The sequence below is a fragment of the Centroberyx gerrardi genome, chromosome 4 (genome assembly GCF_048128805.1).
Source record: "Centroberyx gerrardi isolate f3 chromosome 4, fCenGer3.hap1.cur.20231027, whole genome shotgun sequence".
Classification (NCBI taxonomy): Eukaryota; Metazoa; Chordata; class Actinopteri; order Beryciformes; family Berycidae; genus Centroberyx; species Centroberyx gerrardi.
The window spans coordinates 27656738-27679293 of NC_136000.1; the positions used below are offsets into that span (position 1 = coordinate 27656738).

The 22556-nt window shown below is 43.5% G+C and overlaps 1 protein-coding gene across 1 annotated transcript in view; it reads left to right on the forward strand.

The window, feature by feature from the left end:
• Positions 1-22556, forward strand: part of spon1b (spondin 1b) — a 67709-nt gene that overhangs the window by 36955 nt on the left and 8198 nt on the right. Inside the window, exons 7-11 of the mRNA XM_078282990.1 lie at positions 12138-12202; positions 14116-14317; positions 17917-18057; positions 18498-18573; positions 19842-20024. Coding sequence (XP_078139116.1) covers positions 12138-12202; positions 14116-14317; positions 17917-18057; positions 18498-18573; positions 19842-20024 — 667 coding nt within the window. The remainder of the gene's footprint in view (positions 1-12137; positions 12203-14115; positions 14318-17916; positions 18058-18497; positions 18574-19841; positions 20025-22556) is intronic.

Here is a 22556-nt window from a genome sequence, read left to right on the forward strand (position 1 = left end):
CAGAATGGATCGTTTTTACTTGAGGCTAAAGATCCCCTGTCAGCAAATCAATAGAAGAGATTGAGGCTGTAGTGAGACAGTTTGTTAGGCTGGCTGGCACCAGGGGGGCTGTCTTGTCCTTGGCACGTCTTTCTTTGTTTTATTTTGTTTGGTCATTCTACTTCTCTGTCAGGATTTTCTCTTTTTGGATGGGGGGGGGGGGGGATTGTGCTTAAAGCCTGACTGGAAAGGAAAAAAGGAAAGAAAAGTTGAAGAGCGAGAGAGGAAAGAAGGACAGCGGATTTCAGTTTCAGCTCCCAATTTAATGATGAAGTGGCCACGATTCTGCTCGACTGGTGCGTAAAGCGAAAACTTTTCTCCCCATGCCCGAAGGACATAGAATCCGATGTGCTGTTCTACGGAGGGGAGACAGCAGCCGCATTATTACGCCACCTTATTATATATTATATATGATACGCTTTTATGGAAAGGTGGAGAAAAACGACGCCTTACCTCCACTCCCCCCTTGTTAATTTGAGAAAAAAAATCACCCAGGGTTTTCTATTCCGCAGGGAGCACTACTGCACTCCGCTAGCTGCCACTTTCTGTGTGTGTGTGTGTGTGTGTGTGTGTGTGTGCGTACGTGCGCCTGCATCTGCTCTTAATTGGGAATTTGTATTCATTAAAAAGCCTCCACGAACACTAAGATGCGAGTCCACACCTGTTGTTTGTGTCGACGGCGGCTTTCTTGGAGGCGGTTCAGGATTAACGGCGGGCCCGACCGCTCCCCGCTCCCCCCTCTCATCGATAATCGCGATCGCATCGTGAATCCCCAATTATCTCCCGAGCCGCTGCCCTCGGGCTCGGCGCCGAGTCCGGCTACCGGTTTTTCGAAAAATAATGAAAAGAAGTTATTATTGCACTTCTCGCTATAGATAGATTTCCATCCTAATTATTGGTTTGCATGGCATCTTATTAGCATGGAGAGGAGAGATTGAGTTTGGATCAAATGGGATGTGTGTAGGTGAGAGAGATGGTGAGAATGGTTCTCTTACATGATGACAGAAATATATGGAGGAAAAACAACAAATAGGGGATGTAGCTTATTATCTTCCAGGTAACAATATGGGCAGCTGCATAATGAGGCGGCTGCTTTCATGTGGACTGCAGCTTTTATCCCCGACACATCAGCGACACGACACGAGCCGAATGTTACGCTCCTCTCTGTAACCTTTCCTTCCTATCTCCTGTTTTTCTGTTCCCACTGTGCTTGATCCCTCTGCTCCTGGGTTCCTGTCTTTGTCCCTTCCTTCCTTCCTTCCTTCCTTCCTTCCTCCCTCATTCCCTCTTTTCTGCATTCCTACCTTGCTTTCCTGCCGTCTTTCTTTCCTTCCTTCCTTCCTTCCTTCCTCGTTCCCTCCTTTCTGCATTTCTACCATACATCTTTCCTGCCTTCTTTCTTTCCTTCCTTCCTTCCTTCCTTTTTTCCCTCCTTCCTTCCTTCCTTCCTCCCCCATTCCCTCTTTTCTGCATTCCTACCTTACTTTCCTGCTGTCTTTCTTTCCTTCCTTCTTTCCCTCCTCGTTCCCTCCTTTCTGCATTTCTACCATACATCTTTCCTGCCTTGTTTCTTTCTTTCCTCCCTTCCACCCGTCCGTCTGTCCGTCCTTCCTTCTGTCCTTGCTCCCATCCTCCATCCTTCCTCATTCACTTCTTCCTTTCTTCCTTGTTCCCTTCCTTCCTTCCTTCCTCCCTTCCCTTCTTCCTTTCTTCATTCATTCCTTCCTTCCTCATTCCCTCCTTTCTGGATTTCTACCTTACATCTTTCATCTTTCCTCCCTTCTCTTTCTTCCCCTCCCTCCCCCTCCCTCCCCTCCTCTCTAGATTTCTACCTTACATCTTTCCTTCCTTCTTTCCTTCCCTCCTTTCTAGATTTCTACCTTACATCTTTCCTCCCTTCTTTCCTTCCTTCCTTCCTTGTTCTATTCCTCCTTTCCTCGTTCACTTCCTTTCTTGCTTGTCCTCCCTTCCTTCCTTTCTTCGTTTCCCCCTCCCTTCCTACATTTTCTCATGTTCTCGCCCTGCCACTCTTTATTATCGTCCTTCCTCTCTCCTTCCATCTCGCCACCTCTGCTCGGCGTTATCCTTGTCACTTTGCCTTCGATTAACACTTAGCGGGCGGATATTGAATGATGAGGCGCGCTGAAGGGCCTCCGTCTCAACCTCAGTGCCTTTTCTCAGGGCTGATGTGGGTTGGCATTTACCGCGTGACAGCAGCCTGACAGGAGTTCACGTCCCTCTTCATTAGAGTCGCTGGAGCCGCTTATATTTCGCGCCAATCAGCCTCAACGTAATCAGTTGTGTTCAACATACCAATCCAGCCCCATGACAAGATAATTACAGCCGGTCCCCGGGGGGACGTGAAGTGGGCAGGACCGCAACACCAAGTTGTATCTGGAGTTACATACCTTACAGTATACTCCATTAATTTAGTCCGGGCTTTCTGTGGCTGCTTTTAGAACGGCGTAGGTGGAAATGGCGTCACTGGAGGTTATGGTGCATTCCATTGGAAGTCGAGGGTCGATAGTTCCGAGTTGGAATTACCGACTTCCGATCTAAATGCGTACCAGTGCATCTTCTCAGGAAAACATGGATGCAACAACCTTTACCCATTAACGTTAACGGTAGCTATTAATACTCTAGTAATACTAGCAAAGACTTCTATCTACTAACAAGCACAAATCAACTGAATTACGTTACAAATGGAAACTACAAAGTTGTTACAACACGTTTTCCTAACACAAAAACTACATATCAAGTAAAATCAAGTTTTATTAAGTACGAATTGATGCTGTGACGTCAGCTGTGTTTATGTGGGAGAACTCGGGCGGAATGAATCTTGCCCGAATTTCTGACTGGGGATTTCGACTTGAATGACGGCTCTGTTGCACTTTTCCGTGTTGGAAGTCATTTTTCTCCGAGTTCCGAGTGCAATGGAATGCACCATAAGAGCAGAGATCGAGGAGCGCTTAACAAGCTTCGCAAGCGTTCAGAAGCCCAACACAATGAAAACGTCAAAACGCATTCCGAGGCTTTATGTGCGGAAAACATACAAAACGTGTGACGTGCTATGATATATATTTTTTTTTTTTGGCCGGAGCCTCAAAACAAGCTCTTCCATAAAAGAGCACTAGAGCGTTCTCAGGTCCGTAAGAGACGATTTTTTTCCACACTCGGTTTCCGTGTTGCAAGCCATTTCACAATATGACATATTTTCCTGTAGCTGGTAAAAAAAAAAAAAAGTCGTATAACCGGTTTAATGAGCAGGGAAAACCTGCGAATGTGTTCTTTATTGGAAAACTCTGCATCGTAACATAGGGAAAGAGTACAAAGAGAATGTCTGCAGTAAGTCCAGTGTCTTTTTCAGTGTTGAAGTCTATCAGTGGACATAAACAGCATCGCTCTAACAGGTCAAAGGGTGTGGAACCCATCTGCCCCGACTGTGTTACAACATTTCTACCTCTCTTTCTCTCTCTCTCTCTCTCGCTTTTAAGCATCCCCTTTTCCATTTAAACACTTTCCCTGGCCCAGCTTGTCTCCTGTCCGTCTCTCTCCTTCCTCCTTTTTTTTTATTCTTTCCAGTGGTCATAAACAGAAAATCCCTGTGAGCGGTGTAACTTTATTCCCCGGACGGGGCCGAGGGCATGGAATTCATCACCGAACCCTCGACTGAGTTACACCTCGGCTTGGCTCAAGGTCAAAGCAATTACTGGACTTTTCGCTCCCGCCCTGACCTCCCTCTCCTCTCCTTTTTCTCCGCTCCGCTCTCCACGCCGCTCCGCTCCTCCTATTCCCCTCCCGACCCCCGCTTCCCTCCGCCTCGTCACTCTGCGCCTTCCTTCTCTCTGACACCCGGTTACTTCTGCTTGTTTTCTTTTCTTTTTCTTTTCTTTTCCATCCCTCCTTTCTGACCCCCCACTTCCCTCTCTCTGTCATCGCTCTGCGCGTTCTTTCTCTTTGACACCCGGCTGCTTACCTCTGCTTTTTTTCCTCTTCTCTTCTTTTGAGATAGCTTTAGATTATTTTATGTCTTGTGTAATGTATTTTTACTAGTATACATTGCAATAGAGCAGTGGTTTTCTGTCCTACCAGCTAATTAATTGCAGTTAATTGAATTCACCTGGTGTCCTAGGTGTAACTTAGTCCCTGATTAGATGGCTAGAATGAAAACCAGTAGGGCTCTCAGTCCTGATGACCAGGCCAAGTCTACTATAATAGAGAACATTCAGGTAATGTATGTAACACATCCTCTGGCGGCCATATTGGAGGTCCTCAGCTCTTGGGCAACAGCTATGAGCAGCTGATAATGTTTCTAAACATATGACTTCACCACTGATGAATCTGGTTGATTTTGTGTTTACATAATGCTTGTGAGTTAGCAAACCATACTATGTAGACAGTGGTCTGACCACAGAAATGTAATGGATAGAACGGCCCTTCCACTGTTTGCTATGGTAATTTGGCTAGTACAGCATAAAATGGAAAAAATGAAATTTTAGGGTTGGTGACAATGCAAGTCTGGGCATTAAGGCCATAAAGTCACGCTTGAGAACTGGACAGATGTGTCAGTTAGCAAACTGTTAAAACTCAACTGAAAGCTAACGTTAGCGACAAGGTTAAGGTAGCTTTATCAAAGATTGTACTTCTCTCACTCTTCTCGTCAAAATCCACATATCAGCAAACCTTGCTGGTAAGCATCATCAAGCAGATACCTTTAACTTAATATAACACCTTAAATGTTATAAGCTACCATAACTTAGCCTACCTTTAGTGAAGAAGAAAGGTCAGTGTTCGCTAACTAACCTCGCTAACACTAACCCAAACAGCTAACGGACAACGGCTGAAACAGATTAACTCAACTATAACCACTTCCATTAACTTCCATTGTGCACATTATGTCAAAACTTTTGAGCTACTTAAAAAGACAGCAGCAGCTTGTAAAAGCGCTCCACCTTGTGGTGTCATGACAATTTAATTCAGCTGCAATGCTAGTTTTCCACTGCTTTGGTCCTTGCTGCAAAACCTCTCGCCTCAGTGACTTGCCGTAAGTCGGTTTATATGGAAGCTAGCCCAACGGCGCACATAAAAATGGCCGCCGCTCCGGCCATCCGGAACGTTGACTTGACAGGGAATGGCCGTTCTATCCATTAAAGCTCTGTGGGTCTGACACTGTCCTGTGTCAAACCACATGCAATTTTGATCTAGTATCTGTATCGTAAAGGCTAACTTTACAACCTCGGAAAAATGTCACAAAGCTGCAATTTTTTCCCCCAAATGTAAATAATGGTGTGAAGTCCAATAAAAGTTTGCCTGACCTAAGTGCATGCACAGATATGACTGACAAGACAATAGCCACAAATTACACTAATTATGCAGGACAACACAGACATGATAAAAGATAAAGATAAAACAAGAACAATCTACCCCCTACTGTCTTCTCTTCACTTCACTTCTCTTCTCCTCTCTCCCTCGCCCATAACTCTCACACCCTCAGGAAGACATAGACGATAATTATGTTTCAAAATTACACCCAAAACGCACGGTCCAAAAGCCTTTGAGGTGTTTTGGATGAGTAGCTTGCAGTCCGCTGAATAGCAGTCTTTAAAAGGCGGCGAGCGTCATCTCCATTTTCAAATCCACTTCAAACGCAAATTCAAAAGACATTTTGGGGGAAGCTTCCGCATTTCTTCTACAGTAAACTCCACTTTTCAAAAAGCTCTTTCATGCCGATTGATTTAGTTTCATTGTAACGACGACGCCTAATTCCTTATCTCGACTTGAAAGTGTTTTGTTTTTTTTTCGCTCGTGTTTTTCCCATCTGTTGAAACATGTTTTTATATTTTTTTTTTTTCTTTTTCATTACATTTACTGATGAAAATTACTTGTTTGCTCACTCAATGGAGCCACCCATTTCCCGAACTAATTCGAAGATAAATGGCTTGGTGAACACACAAACAGAATCAGCAATTTAGAGGTGTATTGACATTTTTAGAAAAGGGGTGTAACAAAGAGAAGATCTGTGGGAAGTGTCTTTAAAAGGGACAATTATGCTCTAAATTATATATATTTTTCTCTCAACTAAAAAGAGATGTATATGCATGCATGTGTGTGTTTGTTTGTACAGGTCTGTAGGATTGCATGCATGTGTGTGTGGTACTGTAGTGTAAAGTACGCAGGAAGAAAAAGCCTCATATCTCATTTTCATTCTTCTTCCATGCTGTTATTAATCGCAGCTGTTTGATGCTTTGTAACAAAACAGAGAAGGTTGACAAGAGGAAGCACAGTCAGTGATCCATGCTGACTAATGTGACAATGTTTCCTCAGGTGAATGTGTCACATATTACACCTGACACCGCTGTGATGGATTTCCAAGCCCTCGGGTTATAATATCTTGGAGGAAACACACACACACACACACACACACACACACAGGTGCACACACACTCATTTTGGCGCACGCACAAAAAAGCGCATGGAAAAAATATGAGTTATGCACACAAGGCACACACATACTGTCATAATACACAGAGCTACACAGAAGTACAGCATAAGGAACGTGCGTGCAGGCATGTCAACACATGCACAACACACACACACACACTTGACAAATGATCCTTCAGCGAGGAACTGCATTATAAACAGTGGGTGTGGTTTCTGCTATAGCAGCAGATATAATATCTAATATACTATCATCAGGTCATTATTTTTCTACACTAATACTAGGACTGTAATCGGTCCCATTCAATAATTCACAGATTTTCCTATACTACTAGCTGTAGCAAAAATAAAAAAGGAGGTTCAAGGCACTCAAGTGGATAAAGTAAGTCTTTATTAAATTGGGCTAAAACATTATCTTGGTTGGTGACCTACGTGTTGCGGCTACAGAGGCCTTCATCAGGGTGTCAAATCCAGCAAACAGACAGGTATATATAGGGTGTGGTCTAATCAGGATAAATGATAACCACCTGTCTACCTCTATTCGACTGGGCCAATCACAAGTATGGGAGGAAGGCCCAAGGAAAAAATACATAGTGTCAAATATATAATATCTAATATACATCAATAGAAATGTACAAATATCAAATATACATCAATAGACAAGTGTGAAATATAAGCATACAAATATTAAATAGTAGTGTACAAATATCAAACCTACATCGATAGAAGCATATAAATATCAAATATACATAGAATACTCATAAATCACTAGGAGCAAAAATATTAGTACAAACACCAAATCTATAAGAGAAACCCTACAAAGATAATAGAAATAAAGGTTAAAAAACAAAGATGACAAAAGATCAGTACTCTGAACATTCAAAATCACCTAAAGGGGAGAAACAGAAAAACTTGTCAGGAATGAATACTATCAATACTAATACAATACTAGCTGTAACATTTTAAACAGTCTCGAAAGTCACATTAAAGTCATGTTATAATGTGGATTGCACTGCTGCAGTATCATTATGTTTTCTACATTGGAGCTTTGAGTGTGTGTTTAATGTTAAGTAAAATCCAATGCTAATTTAATTGTAATTGCTGGTATGTGAGTTATTATAAGTCACTCTAAAGGGAGTGAGCACACACTCCATGCTGTATCTCCAATGGCCAAAGCATAGCATTACCAAGCTATTGCAAGAATGAAAAACAGCATTACAACAGCCGCGCTCCTCAGCGTCAGAGTTAATCAGGAGAAGTTAAAATGACAAATACCGCCTATTAAATGTTAAATTATTAAATATCAGATTTTGCTTTGCAGTTACCTCGTCTTCAGGGGGAATTGGATATCAGTTTTGTTTGGTTCAAATCTGCTCTTATGATTCAGCTATAGGAGAACACAGGTTGTTATTTTGTACAGTACAATTACAGCAAGTAGCCTGAGGGACAAGTAAATTACAACGTAATTGGACAGATGATACGCCGCGGCTCTTGGCTTCATAACCGTGTCACAGGTGGTTGATAAATGACTTGCCGAGCAGAACTTGGAGTGTGTGTGTGTGTGTGTGTGTGTGTGTGTGTGTAGGTGTGTGTGTGTGTGTGTGTGTGTGTGTGTGTGCACAAGTGTGTGTTTGTGAAGTGATGTTTTACATATGATCAAAAACAGCTTGATAGATGAGGTGAATTTCAACATTTTTCCACAAGGGCAGATTGTTTCATCATGTAATCTCCTTTAGATAAAATCATATGTGTTTCTATGTGGGTGAATGAGTGTATGTATATGTGACTGAGTGCTTGTGTGTAAGAGTGTGTGTGTGTGTGTGTGTGTGAGTGCCTGTGTGTATGTGTGTGTGTGTGTGTGTGTGTGTTCCCTTACTTTGACCTAAGCTGTGAGTTTTATCTGTCTGACTTACAACATAGTGGCCCAGCCATCCGTCTGCTCCACAGCCCCTATGCAATTGTAATTGCATTAGTGCAGTGTTGATTTTTTATTAGACACCTTCTCCCAAAGTCCCCAGGCTCATTTTCCTTTATTAGACTGGGCCTGGGAAGACAATACAGTGCCTCACACTGCCGCGCACCAGGTCCCCGCAGGCAAAACTTCATTCCAAAGTGAGCGAGTGATAAGTGGGCAGAACCGAGACCACTGTGGGAATTAGGGACGGGCTGGCGGAGGCTCTCTTTGTGTCTGTCTCTCTCTCTCTCTCTCTTTCACACTGGCTATGTCTCCTTCCAACTGTCTAGCAGAATTTTACGCAAAGTTTTGAAAGATCGCAAAAAGGCACGTTTCCATAAGTTGGGTTGAAGCGAATATATCAGCTTCCTGAATTCATATTTGGCAAGTTGCTATTGCTCTTTAGTGGCAGCTAATTGGTCAAACTTCATGCTTTTATCTGAAGATGAAAACAAAGAAATGCACTTGGCAAATATCCTAATGCATCAACTTAGCGATAGGGTGTTTGAGATTTCTATTACATTTCACAACCTCCAAAGCCACTTTTGCGTTTGTGTGCATTGAAACTGAACTATTCCTCGGGCCCATCATGCCAAGCCTATGCTGTTATTTATTAAACAAATGCATTGCCATCACTATTTATCACATCATTTCTTTATTGACGAAAACATTTTCCGCTTGAAGCGAGAGAAAAATGTTGTTTTGCAATATGGTGTTATCGAAGTGTTATCGAACTTTGCCGTTTCCACTCGGCTTTTCTAATTTGATGCATCATAATTTGCAAAAACTTGTTGGATTGGAAACCCAGCTACTGTCTCAGTCTCAGAGTGTCTGTCACTGCCTTTCTCTTGCCTTTCTGTCTGTCTGTCTCTCTCTCTCTCTGTCTCTCTCTCTCTCTCTCTCTCTCTATACAGAATATGAGGTGATTCCCTTCACTCTTTGACCCTTGCCTTCACCATCATAACACTAAACCTACTGTACCAGAGCGCCGGGTGTTGACTGTCAGATCATCTGTGTTATTTCTTTATAATACTTTTTTTTTTTAAAAACAGTGTCCCGGGCTTCAGCGTTCCCCTGCTCATTTTAACTGCGGTGCCTGCTGCTGCCCACGCCGGGCCCCACAGAAAACGAATGGCAGCCGAGCGCTAACAGAGAAAGAGTCACTCCAGCATGAGGGAGTATCACCTTAGTAGAATCCAATTACTGTAGCGAGAGCTCAAACACAAGTCAGGGGTAGAGAAGTGTGTGTGTGTGTGTGTGTGGGCTTGTTTTTCTATCCTTGAGGGAATCAGTATAAGGTGCAGACCTTCAGAGTGAGGACATTTTTGCGAAGTAAGGATATTTTGGTTTGCCCTCCTTCTTTAATGGGCTAATTTAGGATTAGGATTTGGGTTTAGGGTTAACAATTAGGATTCGGTTTATGGTTAGGGTTAAGGTTCATTTAGGGGATGGAAGGAAAGAAGGAAGGTAGGTAGGAAGGAAGCAGGGAAAGAAAGAGGGAGGAATGAAAGGAAGGAAGGAAAGATGGTAGGAAGGGAGGAAGGAGGGAAAGAAGGAAGAAAGGAGGAATGGAATGAAAGTGGCATGGAAGGAAGGTCAGAAGGAAGGAAGGAGGAATGGAAGAAGGAAGGAAGGAAGGAAGGTGGGAAAGACAGAAGGAGGGAGGGAAGGAATGAGGGAGGACTATGGGAAGGAAGGAAGGAAGAAAGGAATGGAAGGGAAGAGGGAACAAAGGAAGGAGGGAGGGAAGGAAGAGGGAAAGATGGAGGGAGGGAAGGAAAGAGGGAGGAGTATGAGAAGGTGGGAGGGAAGGAAGGAGGGAAAGAAGGAGGGAGGAAGGAAGGTGGGAAAGACAGGGAGGGAAGGAAAGAGGGAAGAATATGGGAAGGAAGGAAGGGGGAATAGAATGGAAGGAAGGAAGGAAGAAAGGAGGGAAGGTGGGAAAGAAGGAGGGAGGAAAGGAAAGAGGGAGGAATATGGGAAGGAAGGAGGGAATGAAGGAAGAAATGAGGGAAAGAAAGAGGGAGGGAAGGAAGCAGTGAGTGTTAGGGAGTATGGAATGAATGTACTTAATGAAAGGTCAGCATAACTGTAGAAGCACAACTGTGTGTGCGTGTGTGTGTGTGTGTGTGTGCGTGTGTGTGTGTGTGTGTGTGTGTGTGTGTGTGTGCGTGCGTGCGTGCATGTGTGTCACTGCAACCTGAATGCAGGGTCACAGTGACCAACTCCTCAGCTATGCTGTTGCCATTCTTTCCCTCCTCCTCTGTTCCTCTTTCAGCCTCTCCTCCTCCCTCCGCTTCTCCTTCTCTCCTTCCCCTAAGTGTCTCTCTCTCTGCTCCTGCCTGCTCTCTCTGCATTTGTCTTTCTCTGTCCCTCTCTCTCCCTCGCTCCCGCCTCGATCCACCTCAGTCACCGTTCTGATTTCCCCTCCTATTCTCCTCTCTCATCCTCCTCCTCCTCCACACGCCTTGTGATCCCTCCATCCTCAGTGTCCCTGCTCTTCCTCCATCTGCATTTAACCTCTTCACTCCTTCCATCCCTCCTCTGCTTTTTAGCATGTCCTCCCTCTTTTCAGCTACTTCACTTTTCCTCTCCCACCTTCTCTTTTGCTGTTTGCTGTCTCTCTGCCTACCACTCTACCTGTCTGGATATTTGTCTGTCTTTCTTCTGTCTCTCTGCCCGGTTGTGTGTGTGTGTGTGTGTGTGTGTGTGTGTGTCTGTCTCTCTGTCTGTCTCTCTGTCTGTCTGTGCTCATATACCTCTCACTCTGTCTGTATCTGTCCATCAGTGTGTGCTTGCGAGAGGACAAAGTGCGGTCTGAGTCCAGAGAGGCCGCAGAGCCCTAGGCTGCTCCGAGGAGGAGATGGACACTGACTTGTAAACTTGTTTTCATCCACACACACACACACCCACCCGTCCGCACACACACACACACACACACACACACACACACACACACACACGCACGCACACACTTGTTTTCTTCACACCGCCCCAGGGAAGAGAGGAGGCTTTCAAGGCGACTGTGGAACCTTCAGTCAACCAGAAAAAATGTTTTTTTTATTTTTTTGTCAGACTTATGGGCATATCCCAAACTGAAGCTGCTGTGTGGGTTTACGTGTGTGTATTTGTATGTGGGTGTATAGAAAGAGAGAGACAGGGGAAAGAAGACGAAGAGGGAGAGTTAGAGAAAACACAATAAGGCACTTATTAAATCACAAAGGGCACATTCGGACTGTCCAATTCAATTCTAATCAACTCCTGAATCCATCATTTACCATCCGGCTTTCGGCTGAATAATTGCATCCTTTTGCATTATGATGGATAATGGGGTGCACAGTCCATAAAGTGGCCATAATGCCACAGAGAGACTATAGAGCGCATGCGGTGGGGTGCTGTGCAGGCAGCGCAGAGCGAGGCTGTCTTTCAGAGAGACAGACGGCCATTATAAAGCAGCACAGAGCCATTTTGTTCCTGATAAGAGATACACTTTGTCCGGTTCTCTTAAGCTTCTGGAGAGCGGAATACACTTCGCTGTCCTTGGATGAGAGTACTCACCCTTAGTCATGTCAATTTGTCAATTTTGGCCTTTTTCTCTGTCAATGTTTTTTTTCCCCCCTTTATGGTCATCCATTTGGTGACAAATTGCTTCTTTTATCTCTCTCTCCCTCTCTCTCTCTCTCTCTCTCCCTCTCTCTCTCCTCAGGGAGATGAAGTACTGACTGTCATTAAAACTAAGGCTCAGTGGCCGGCATGGCAGCCACTCAACCTGTGAGTATCGCTCAATGTCAATTTTAGAAGGGCACTTCTGTGAGATATCGGGTTGTTTATGAAAAATGTGGAAAAATATCAGAAAATTGCCGCATCAGATCCTTTTTTTAACAATGTATTTATTGGATTTTAAAGTATGCAGTCCACCCAACAGTTTGCACTCATACAGTCTATCAATAAAAAAACACACATACAAAATAAATAAAATAAGTTGGAAAAAAAATATATATAATGGGGCAAGTGCGGGACATGAACATTATTTCCATATTTCAGATATTGGTACACGGATTGATTATCATTTCATAGTGTCTTCAGAGGGATTGTCCCTCATGAAGTCCATTCATTGCTGTCAGGTGAAAACCTCCTAACTCCAGTTTTGCTGATTTTCATGTTTTAACTTCAATTGAAGGATTATATGTTCCTCTGTGGGTTGAGAGAATTCTATGACCCTTTTCAAAACCAATTGGATAAAGAAAATGCATGGTGAGCAAGCTAAAAATTAGACTGTTTTTCTTAGTTCCTGAAAAGCTGACATTTTGGAGATATAAAGTTTTCACCCAACAACAGTGATACGCTGGTTTTTCCATAGATATGAGATGCATCTATTGGCTGATAGTTCCAAAGCATAGCATAGTATGTTTGGCTTGAAGTAAACAGAGATACACCAAATATTTGGTAGTCGTAAATTACAGTTTATAGGGAAAATACAAAGTTTACATAGTTTAGGACATACTGGACAATCAACAGAAACAATATGAGACACATATTCTTTGATAACAGGACATTGCTATGAACAATGATGTAATCTGCCTTTATCTTCAGTATCTGTGGCATCAAATTCTTAATCAGCAGGATAGGGACTTAAAAGTTAGGAATAACTGTCTGCATTGTGACAGACACTATTGTAAACAATAAGTTGCATTCTGTCAAATTGTTTTACTTTATGTTGCATTCCTTTTTGCTGTTCTTAAAACCTTGGGTGACTTGTCTTAATGTTCACACCCACTGACATCCCATGCTCTCTTCGGAAGTAGTTCGAGAGCAATTAGAAACTTATCACAATTCTAGCCCTCAGCCTCGGGCACACACACACGCACACACACAAACACTAACATATCTTTCACCAAACATCTGTTTAATTACCCCTCCCAGCATTGTCTGTCGCCTGCGATATATTGTACCACTATTATTTTTACTAATGAGAACATGCACACACACACGCACGGGCACACCCACATAGACACACACACACACTCTGGGTCTGAAATACGAACCTATTTTGTTCGATTTTACACGCAGAGTTGTCAAGTTGCTCTGAAAGGATTGTGTTTATATTTACACATCGGCTAAGAAGTGATAATTACGATGTCTCCAAAGACAGCTTTTTTAGAGGCACTTCAAATGATCTTATTATTTACACCGTGTCCTCTGTTTTATATGTTTGGGCGTTAAAAGAGAATATCTCATTAAGAGCTGTGTAATTTTCTGTCGCTAATTAGATGCTTCATAGCTTCAAACACTGAAACCGCCTGCAATCAGCCAACTGTAGCTAGGGCCAAAGGTCATGGCATCAGCACTGGGTATTATATGAGTAATTAACCAAATAGTGTTGAGAACTGAGTCATTAACCAGCAGTTGTGGAAGCAGGGATGTGGGATATATGAGAATGTGTTTGTGTTTCTCCTAAGTATCTTTCTGAAATGGGTTCAAAAGTTTCCAAAGCAGCATTAATATTTGCCATAATATATCGTACTATGTACTTAAGAATGGAATTAAAAGCAGAAATGCCAAGAATGCCATTAGAATGATTTAAAAAATGGGAATGCATTCATATATGTTGGGCATCTCTCTACATCTCTCTCTCTTTGCCTTCTGCTTCTTTATATCTTTCCATTCCCCACTGCTATCACCAGGCGAGCGGCTCCGTCGGCAGAGTTTTCGGTGGACCGGACCCGTCACCTGATGTCCTTCCTCACCATGCTAGGGCCCAGCCCGGACTGGAACGTGGGGCTGTCGGGAGAGGACCTCTGCACCAAGGAGTGCGGCTGGGTCCAGAGGCTGGAGACAGACCTCATACCCTGGGACGCAGGCACCGACAACGGCATCACCTATGAGGTATGAGTATGAGTATCTTGGTTTTAGCCTGGTTCATTCAAATACGTTGGCAGTGGTAGAGACCTGTATGCCAAAGAGTGTAATTACGGTAAGTAATTTACAGTATAAAGGCTTTGCGGTGTCACAAATCTCCTAGCAACCACAGCAGGCGCCATGGACGTCCAGTGAAGAATTGTCTGTGTGCAAATAATAGCTAAGTATAGGCCCATAACAACTAGACAAGAAAGATATACCTGAAAATGATTGTTGTGTTGTGGCTGTGGCTCAATTCAGTAATAAGTAAAAGTGAATAGTCTGATAAAGTAGATTTGTTTCCAGGTTTGGGTTCCTGTGACTAAACTGTCTTCTATTTAGCCCTATAGTCTCTACTCCAAAACACAGTCAGCTCAGTTAAACTGAAAATAGCTTTGTTAGCTAGCTAACTAGCTAACTAATTTAGCAAAGCAACTGATGTTAACATGCAAGTACTAGCCACTACTAACGCTAGCTGCTATTAGATACGTTAGCAAGTGTGCAATTTAGACAGTGATGGTTAGATGACCAGATACTATGGTTAGCTAGCTAACAAGCTGACATTATCTAAACAATGTCATACCACAGCTGTCCAATTGTTGAGACGGCCAAGTCTAGAAACGCAATATCACAGCCACTGTTGCTGGAGACCTCCAATATGGCCGCCAGAGGGTGTTAGCCTACATCACCTGGAAGCCCTCTATAGCATACTGTGTATAGAGACAGTTATGTTACATGCTTTTGTCCTTGATTTAAGGCGCACTGGTCTAGTCTAATGGCATGAGATAAATCTGTTGCTCCAGAATAGGCGCTGGCAGTTGTCATACTTTAATAAATTACGTTATATAGGTCTATTTTGTATATTAGGATTAAGTTCCTTGCTCACAAGCTAAGGAGCATTTTCATCCAACCTTCACATCACAACATGCTCAATTCCACCTGCCTGTCACAAACTTCATCTTTATTTTTCCCTCTCCTTGGAGTGAAAGTTGCTCATCCACATTCCCCCACACTGTGTTGTGGCTACAGCTCTTTATTTATAGTTTACAACCTCATGAATAAGCAAAGAGCTTATCCTGCTGAGAGGAGGTAGTAAATACCTTTCAAAAGCCTCGCCAACATAAAACCAGCCCTCTTTCAATGCGGCTTCTGTCATTTTATGAAGGTGGATGTGTTTCCTTGCTCCTCTGGTTGCCTCGCTGGCTGGTCTTGTGTGCAGTATGCTGTATACTCAAGATAGCCTTGAGTATCAAACAAACCCTTTCTGTGGTCCCCTTTGTCCTCAGACCCACACCAGAACTCACTGTATTTGCATTCTGTACAGTATGTGTAGTATGTCTGTTACAAAATGTCAGGACAATGAAACTAATGCAAGTCCTTATGCTCAATCAGAATTGCATCTTATTGAGCATATAGAAAAGGACTGAGGTGGAATACACTTGCACTGCACCTTACATGTAAATAGATTTTTCTTGGATATGAGCAATGTTTGAAATAAAATGTGGAATATAACACAGCTGTATTGCATTCCTGGTCCTGAGAAGTCAATGAAACTCCCCATTGCAATATTAACTAGTGCTTCCGCTCCTCTTACTTGCAAAGAGTTTTCTTATCCTGGAAGAATAGAACTATTTAAACCAGTTTTGCCACCAGAAAGTCTTTGCGTCTGAGGACTGTCCACCAGACATTGAATGATTGCCACCTACAGGCGGAGACATGCAAGTACGTCTGCTTTCTCAACAGTGGAGACCTTCTGCTTTTTGTACTTTTTCTATCAATAGCAAAACCTTCATAGCTACTGTATATTTGCAATTCAAACACAATACAAGTAAAGCTGTCGTTTCTAATCATCTCCAACAACTGATGGATGTCTTCTTTTTTTGTCTTATTCAGCACTACAAAACATTTTCAAATTCAAAAGTCAGAAAAGAAACTTTAAGTGAACCTGTAACTACAAAGAGAATAGTTTACATTGTTGTTCAGGCACAATGGATGAGGATGCAGCTTCGTATCCCCCTCCAATAATCTCTTTGTAGATGTCTTCCTTTTGTCTTATTCATCACTTCTGAATGTATTAAATCAAAAGTTGAAGTTTCAAACGTGCAACAACAAAGTTGGGCGAACTCGAAACAACAAAGGGAATGATTAACGTTTGTCATTTGTTTTTATCTCTCCCCTGTAGAGTTTTTTTTTTTTTTTAAAGCTCTAGCAGTACATGGACACACATGCAAGCACACACATGCTCTCACACACACCTGGAAACAATGCCATGGATGTGTTATTGAAGGGATATTCGGCGGGTTGATAAATGATGCATAGTGAGATCAAACAGACAGGAGGCCCTGGACCAGATGGCTGATGGGAGAAACAGCTAGGTGACTCAGTCGCTCTCTCAGGCCTTTGCTCCTGCTCTCACTGTATCACATACATACCTCAACTGAGCATTTTTGGGCAGGATGGAGTATAATATAGATGTAGCCCATGTCGAGGTATTCATTTTTATTAATTATATTGTGTATCAGAAGGGATACACAAGAGAAATTCTCTGGAAGTTCTGATCTCTTTTCAATTTGGCCTTGTTGCACTGTGCGAGACACCCATATGCTGCTATCAGATTAGTATTCTTGTCCTACAAGTAATTCCCGTGCCCTAAATTTTGGCTGTTTAATTTTGATGACTCTAACCATTCCTCAATGGAAGACTCCGACTCTCTTCCCTTCGGCATATTCAATGCCCAGTACCAGAGCAGATGTTCTCCTCTAGGACGCCCAAGTGCATGATTTGTACCATGCTAATGTGAGAGGAAGGGAATAACTCTCCCCTTCAAATCATGACCTGATCTTCAACTAAAGAATCTTACTTGCGTGCCTCCATATCCCCCGCCCCCGTCTCGGTCCTGCAGAACCTTGAAAAGCCGAGCAAACCTCAGGAAGGGATCTGATCATTGGACCACCTAGCCATCAGAGGCAGTTCTCCTTTATACCTCATTCATATCGCAAACTCACAGCCGTCTACCTAGAGAGATGCCGGTGAAATAGTAAAAGTAAGGGTAAGGGTAAGGGTAATGAATTCATGTCCACCCGGTAGGCATAGCTTTGACTTCTTTCGCTTTCAAACGTCATTTATTTTCATGAAGGCAACCGGAGGCTTGAAATGTTCCAGAGGCAGCAACTCTTTTACATGGGGATGGGACGATATGCTTATCTCATGACACGATTCAATATGCGATATGTGGTTCACGATTCAATACAACCACGATACCATGTAATAAATGATGTTCAATGACAACAAAGTCTGACTGTGCAGAATTATGTTTATCTCAGAGCCGCAAATCTTTCTGGCAAGGGCATTGGCTTGCTAGAATGTAAACAAGAATTTAAAAATATCATCACAAAGTGCAAATAATATAATTTGAATGGATGCATTTTCTGCCCCACGATACGTATTGTTACATTTTTGCATTGCGATATATTGCATTTCGATATATCGTCCCATCCCTACTTTTACATATACATTACTTAACTTTTGCATATACTTTTTTATCTGTTTTGCTTATCAACCTCTGTTTTCCTTTCTGCCTCTTCTAGTCTCCCAACAAGCCCACTGTCCCGCAAGAGAAGATCCGGCCGCTGACCAGTTTGGACCACCCACAGAGCCCCTTCTACGACCCCGAGGGTGGGGCAATAACCTCTGTGGCCAGGGTGCTGGTGGAACGCATCGCTAGGAAGGTACCGCGTAGTGTGTGTATGTGTGTGTGCACGTGTGTGTATGTTAGAGGGGATGAAAAAGTGCAAAACAGAAACTATAGCAATACAGGTTAGGTCTGTAGTGTAGTGACTGTTCACTAGGCATGTCTGTGCATGCACCTATAGTTTCACCTGTGTGTGTGTGTGTGTGTGCTCATGAAGTTATACTTTACAAATGATCAGTCATCTTTGTAGATGAGGAAAAAATATAATAATATAACATGTACAGTATAAGCATTGTTTCATCATGTAACAAGCTTTCGATAAAATTGTGTGTTTGTGCGTAAGTGAATTGAATGAGGGTTCATATATGTGTATGTGTGTATTTGTGTGTATATAGGTGTGTGTGTGTGTGTGTGTGTGTGTGTGTGTGTGTGTGTGTGGGTATGTGTGTGTGACCCCTCTTTTCCCTGTGTTCAAAGGGAGAGCAATGTAACGTGGTGCCGGACACAGTGGATGACATCGTCGCTGACATCGGACAGGAGGAGAAGGAGGAAGGTATAATACACACACACACACACACTTATTTCAGTTTGTTAGGGAAAAAACACAAACAAGATAGATTAACTTAAAGATAAAGGCCGTCTAACTAACCCACCACCCCCTGTCATTACATGATATTGCATTCCTTTACATTCTTTGAACTTTCCCATCTCTTTCTCTGTTGGCTAAACATTCTCTCTTACCTCTTCGTGATTTAGCTTACAGAGTGAGCATGGCTGCTGACAGGCACGCACCGGCTTTTAACAGGGATCAAACCTGTGACCTTACACTCACAGGACAATTTCCCTGACCACCAGACCACCCCGCCACCAGCAGACGGACTAATCAGGACAGACTGGTGCATGACAGCGCTTGTATTCTGCTCTGTGCCTATTATTAAGAATCCTGGGGTAGGGTGCGGGAATTTTGCCCATGCAGCAAAATTCTTAACAAGGATCTCATGCCTCCTAATAAATGTCCTCCTCAGTCAGTCATGAACCATTTGCTTCTTTCCCTCCTCTGTTCCTCTACCCGTCTTCTTTCTCTCTCTCTCTCTCTCTCTCTCTCTCTGTCTCGTTTCCCCTCATCTCTCTGTGAGATGACAGTATGGAGATGAGTATCTATTCAGGCTGCTCCCCTTGGTCAGCCTGGAGCTGCACACAGCCTTCGCTCACGCATCAACCAAACTCCCCTCTTCCTTTCCTCTCTTTTTTCCCTCTGTCTCCTCTCTCTCTCTCTTTACATGTCACCCCAGAGAGATGGATCCACTCGTCCCTGAGGTCTGACGGTAGTTCATTCTCTCTCTCTGTCTCTCTCTGCCTCTCTCAACCCCCCCCCCCCCCCCCCCCCATTATTAATTGAAGCCGGTCCCCCTGGACGTCTTGTAGCTCTGCTACCACTGATAATTGGACAAGACACTCATGACATCGAACTCCTCTCTTTCCCTCCCACTCCATCCCTACGGTTCATCCCTCTCTTTCTCACACGTCAGTCGCTGGCCTCCTGTGGTCCGCGACCTGCAGCGATCGCCGTTGGATAAGATGAATAATCAATGTCATAGCCCTACTTTCACATCCTCCATCCATCTTTTGATTCAGTTCATTTCAATTCAATTGTAAGCTGCTTTATTGGGATGAAATACAGCAACCGTGCCAATAATGACAACAAATGGTTCAATAACAGCATACCAATCGATCCCTAAATCAATCGCCAAATTTATCGAAGGACATGTGATATGCATCTTTTTTCTTCTCTCTCTCTCTCTCTCTCTCCCCCTCTCTCAGACGACACGCCGGAGACGTGCATCTACTCGGGCTGGTCCCCCTGGTCGGCGTGCAGCAGCGCCACCTGTGATAAAGGCCGCCGGATGAGGCAGAGGATGCTGAAGGCCCAGCTGGACCTCAGCGTGCCGTGCCCCCACACCCAGGACTTCCAGCCCTGCATGGGCCCAGGGTGCAGCATGGAGGGTCAGCACTAGGGCTGCCCCCGACCAAAGATTTTCCTAGTCGACTAGTGTTCGTTAGTTCAAGCCATTAGTCGACTAGTCGTCGCATGTTTATGATATTAATTTAATTATTTAAATATATTTATAGAAAAAACACACCCAAGTCGCGGCTACTCGCGGTCAGAAACACCGGTGAAATACACTGTGGTTCACCCAAGAAAAACACACAATAGGCGTAGGCTATCAGTCGCTTGCTTTGAGCCCCGCTGCTGCACAGAGCGCTGTTCGCTTGTTTATTAAAAGTTTTGCGCGTTGCGTGTCCAAATTGCACCAAATCCGACACTGCACATCCTTGGGTCCCCAGCAATACACCCGCCATGTGTGAAGTAGATCGGACAAACGGTTGTCGAGATATGCGAAGGACACACACACACACACACACACACACATACATACACACACACATACATACATACAGACATACACACACACATACATACATACAGACAGACAGACAGACAGACAGACAGACAGAGATTCCTTGCTTTGTAGTTTGATGGCATCAAAATCTCACTCCAGCCAGGTACCCAAAGTTGGCAACCCTGGTCTAATAACTTTTTAACGACAAGGTGCAGCTCCCGAATGGAGTTTGAGGGGGTTTTTTTGGGGTCTTTTTTTCCTGCGATTAACTGACCAATGAAAACTTGGTCGACTAAGACTCTTCTCATCAACTATGGTTTGGTCGACTATTAGGGGGCAGCCCTAGTCAGCACACACACACACACACATAGGGATATACAGTAAAGTGTGGAGACAGTGGTTGCCTAGAGGTTAGAGAAGCAGGCTTGAGATCGCTGGACCTACTGGGAAAATGTAGGTGGGGAAAGTGAACAAGTAACACTCTCCCCTCCTTCAACAACTAGAGTTGCCTTTGAGCAAGACACTGAAGCCCCACCTGTTCCAATGGAGCTGCTCAATGTCCACCAGTAGACTGTGCTCGTACTGGGCAGTGTGAATGTGAATGTGTGCAACTGCGTGAATGTGAAGCATTGCTGGAAAAGACCAAGCACTCTCAGCTGGCTTCCCCTGGATGGATAACGGTTAAAATAGAATATATATTGTAGTGTGGCAGCTCTTCCAGTAGTACAGCCGAAGAGGGAGAGCAGATAAGTCTTTATTTCCTTCATTAGATTGTACGGAAGTGTTCTTTAATACAGCTGAATGGGGCCAGGGGGGGGGGGGGGGGGGGGGGGGGGGGGGGGGGCTTATCTCACCGAACAGCATTAATACTCATGACAACCTATATCATGTAATTCATAACAAGTAGCTCTTAAGTATTAGTACAACAATTACCAAAATGAACGAACTGCCAGGAGTGCTTAATTATCTGTCAACAGCAGCGGAAATTACTCAATTGGAAACACTGCAAAGCATGCTGGGAACCCACATAATGCTAAAGTAGTTTGCTTACAGTATGTAGGATACACACACACACACACACACACACGTCTGCACATTTACACACATTCTCCATACAATGCTCACAGACAAATATAATAATGCATAAACAAATTCTAGATGATGGGTAAACACACCCACACACACGCACTGTCTGGCCAAGTCTGACCTTGGTTTCACAGTGTGTACTTTCTAAGCTCATTGCGCTCCTTCATTAGGAGATGTGCTATACAGCTTTTGGTCCTCAAACTGAAGTCTTTTAAACTCCAAAGCAGTTTAAAAATGTTATCTATCTCAGGATGAATATAAACACGCTGCTGTCCTCAGCTATTGAAGGCAGTTCCTTACATAAAGAAGCCTCCAACAACAGAGATTGTGTTTCTTGTGTTCTAATCCTTTCAGCGTCGCCTGCGTAATTCCATTCATTTCCTATCAACAAGAGAGGCAATCAATGAACCCAGAAAAACGATAAGCAGATTAGAGCCGAGGCGTTTATCTCGTCCTGACAAATGGACTGATTATGACTGGGGACGGCTCAGTTCGGTGGAGGCCGATGGAATCTGTCGCGAAAAACACAAAGCCGCCGCCTCCTCGCTCGTGTGAAATGATTTGATGTAGAAAATTTAATTTCGCGCCCATTTGATGACAACCGGGGTGATTGCCAGGGAGCGAAACAGGTGAAACGGACAGAAAGAAAGCGCACTGGATCAAAACCCTGTGAAAGCCGATGTCCATTCCTGTCAAAGTGTCCATTTGAGCAAGACGCAATGAAGTATATCAGGGGAATATGTATAACGAAATAAATCCCTAATTACTCATCAGCACACATTGGTGATCGGAGGCTCTAATTACCTCAAATTCACTGAAACAAAAAAAAGATTACGAGGATTAGCCGGTAATGCAGACTGGCCTCCTGCATCCGAGACGCTTAAACCGGGATTTGACCGTGTTTACCTTTGACTCAAAGGAATCGACGCACTTCGGTTACATCGTCATCTCAAAGATGACAGAAGTATTATAAATGCTATATATGATATAAAGACACAAACATATTTAACAAAGCGGCCGAGTTCACAGTAATCCAAGTACCAAAACT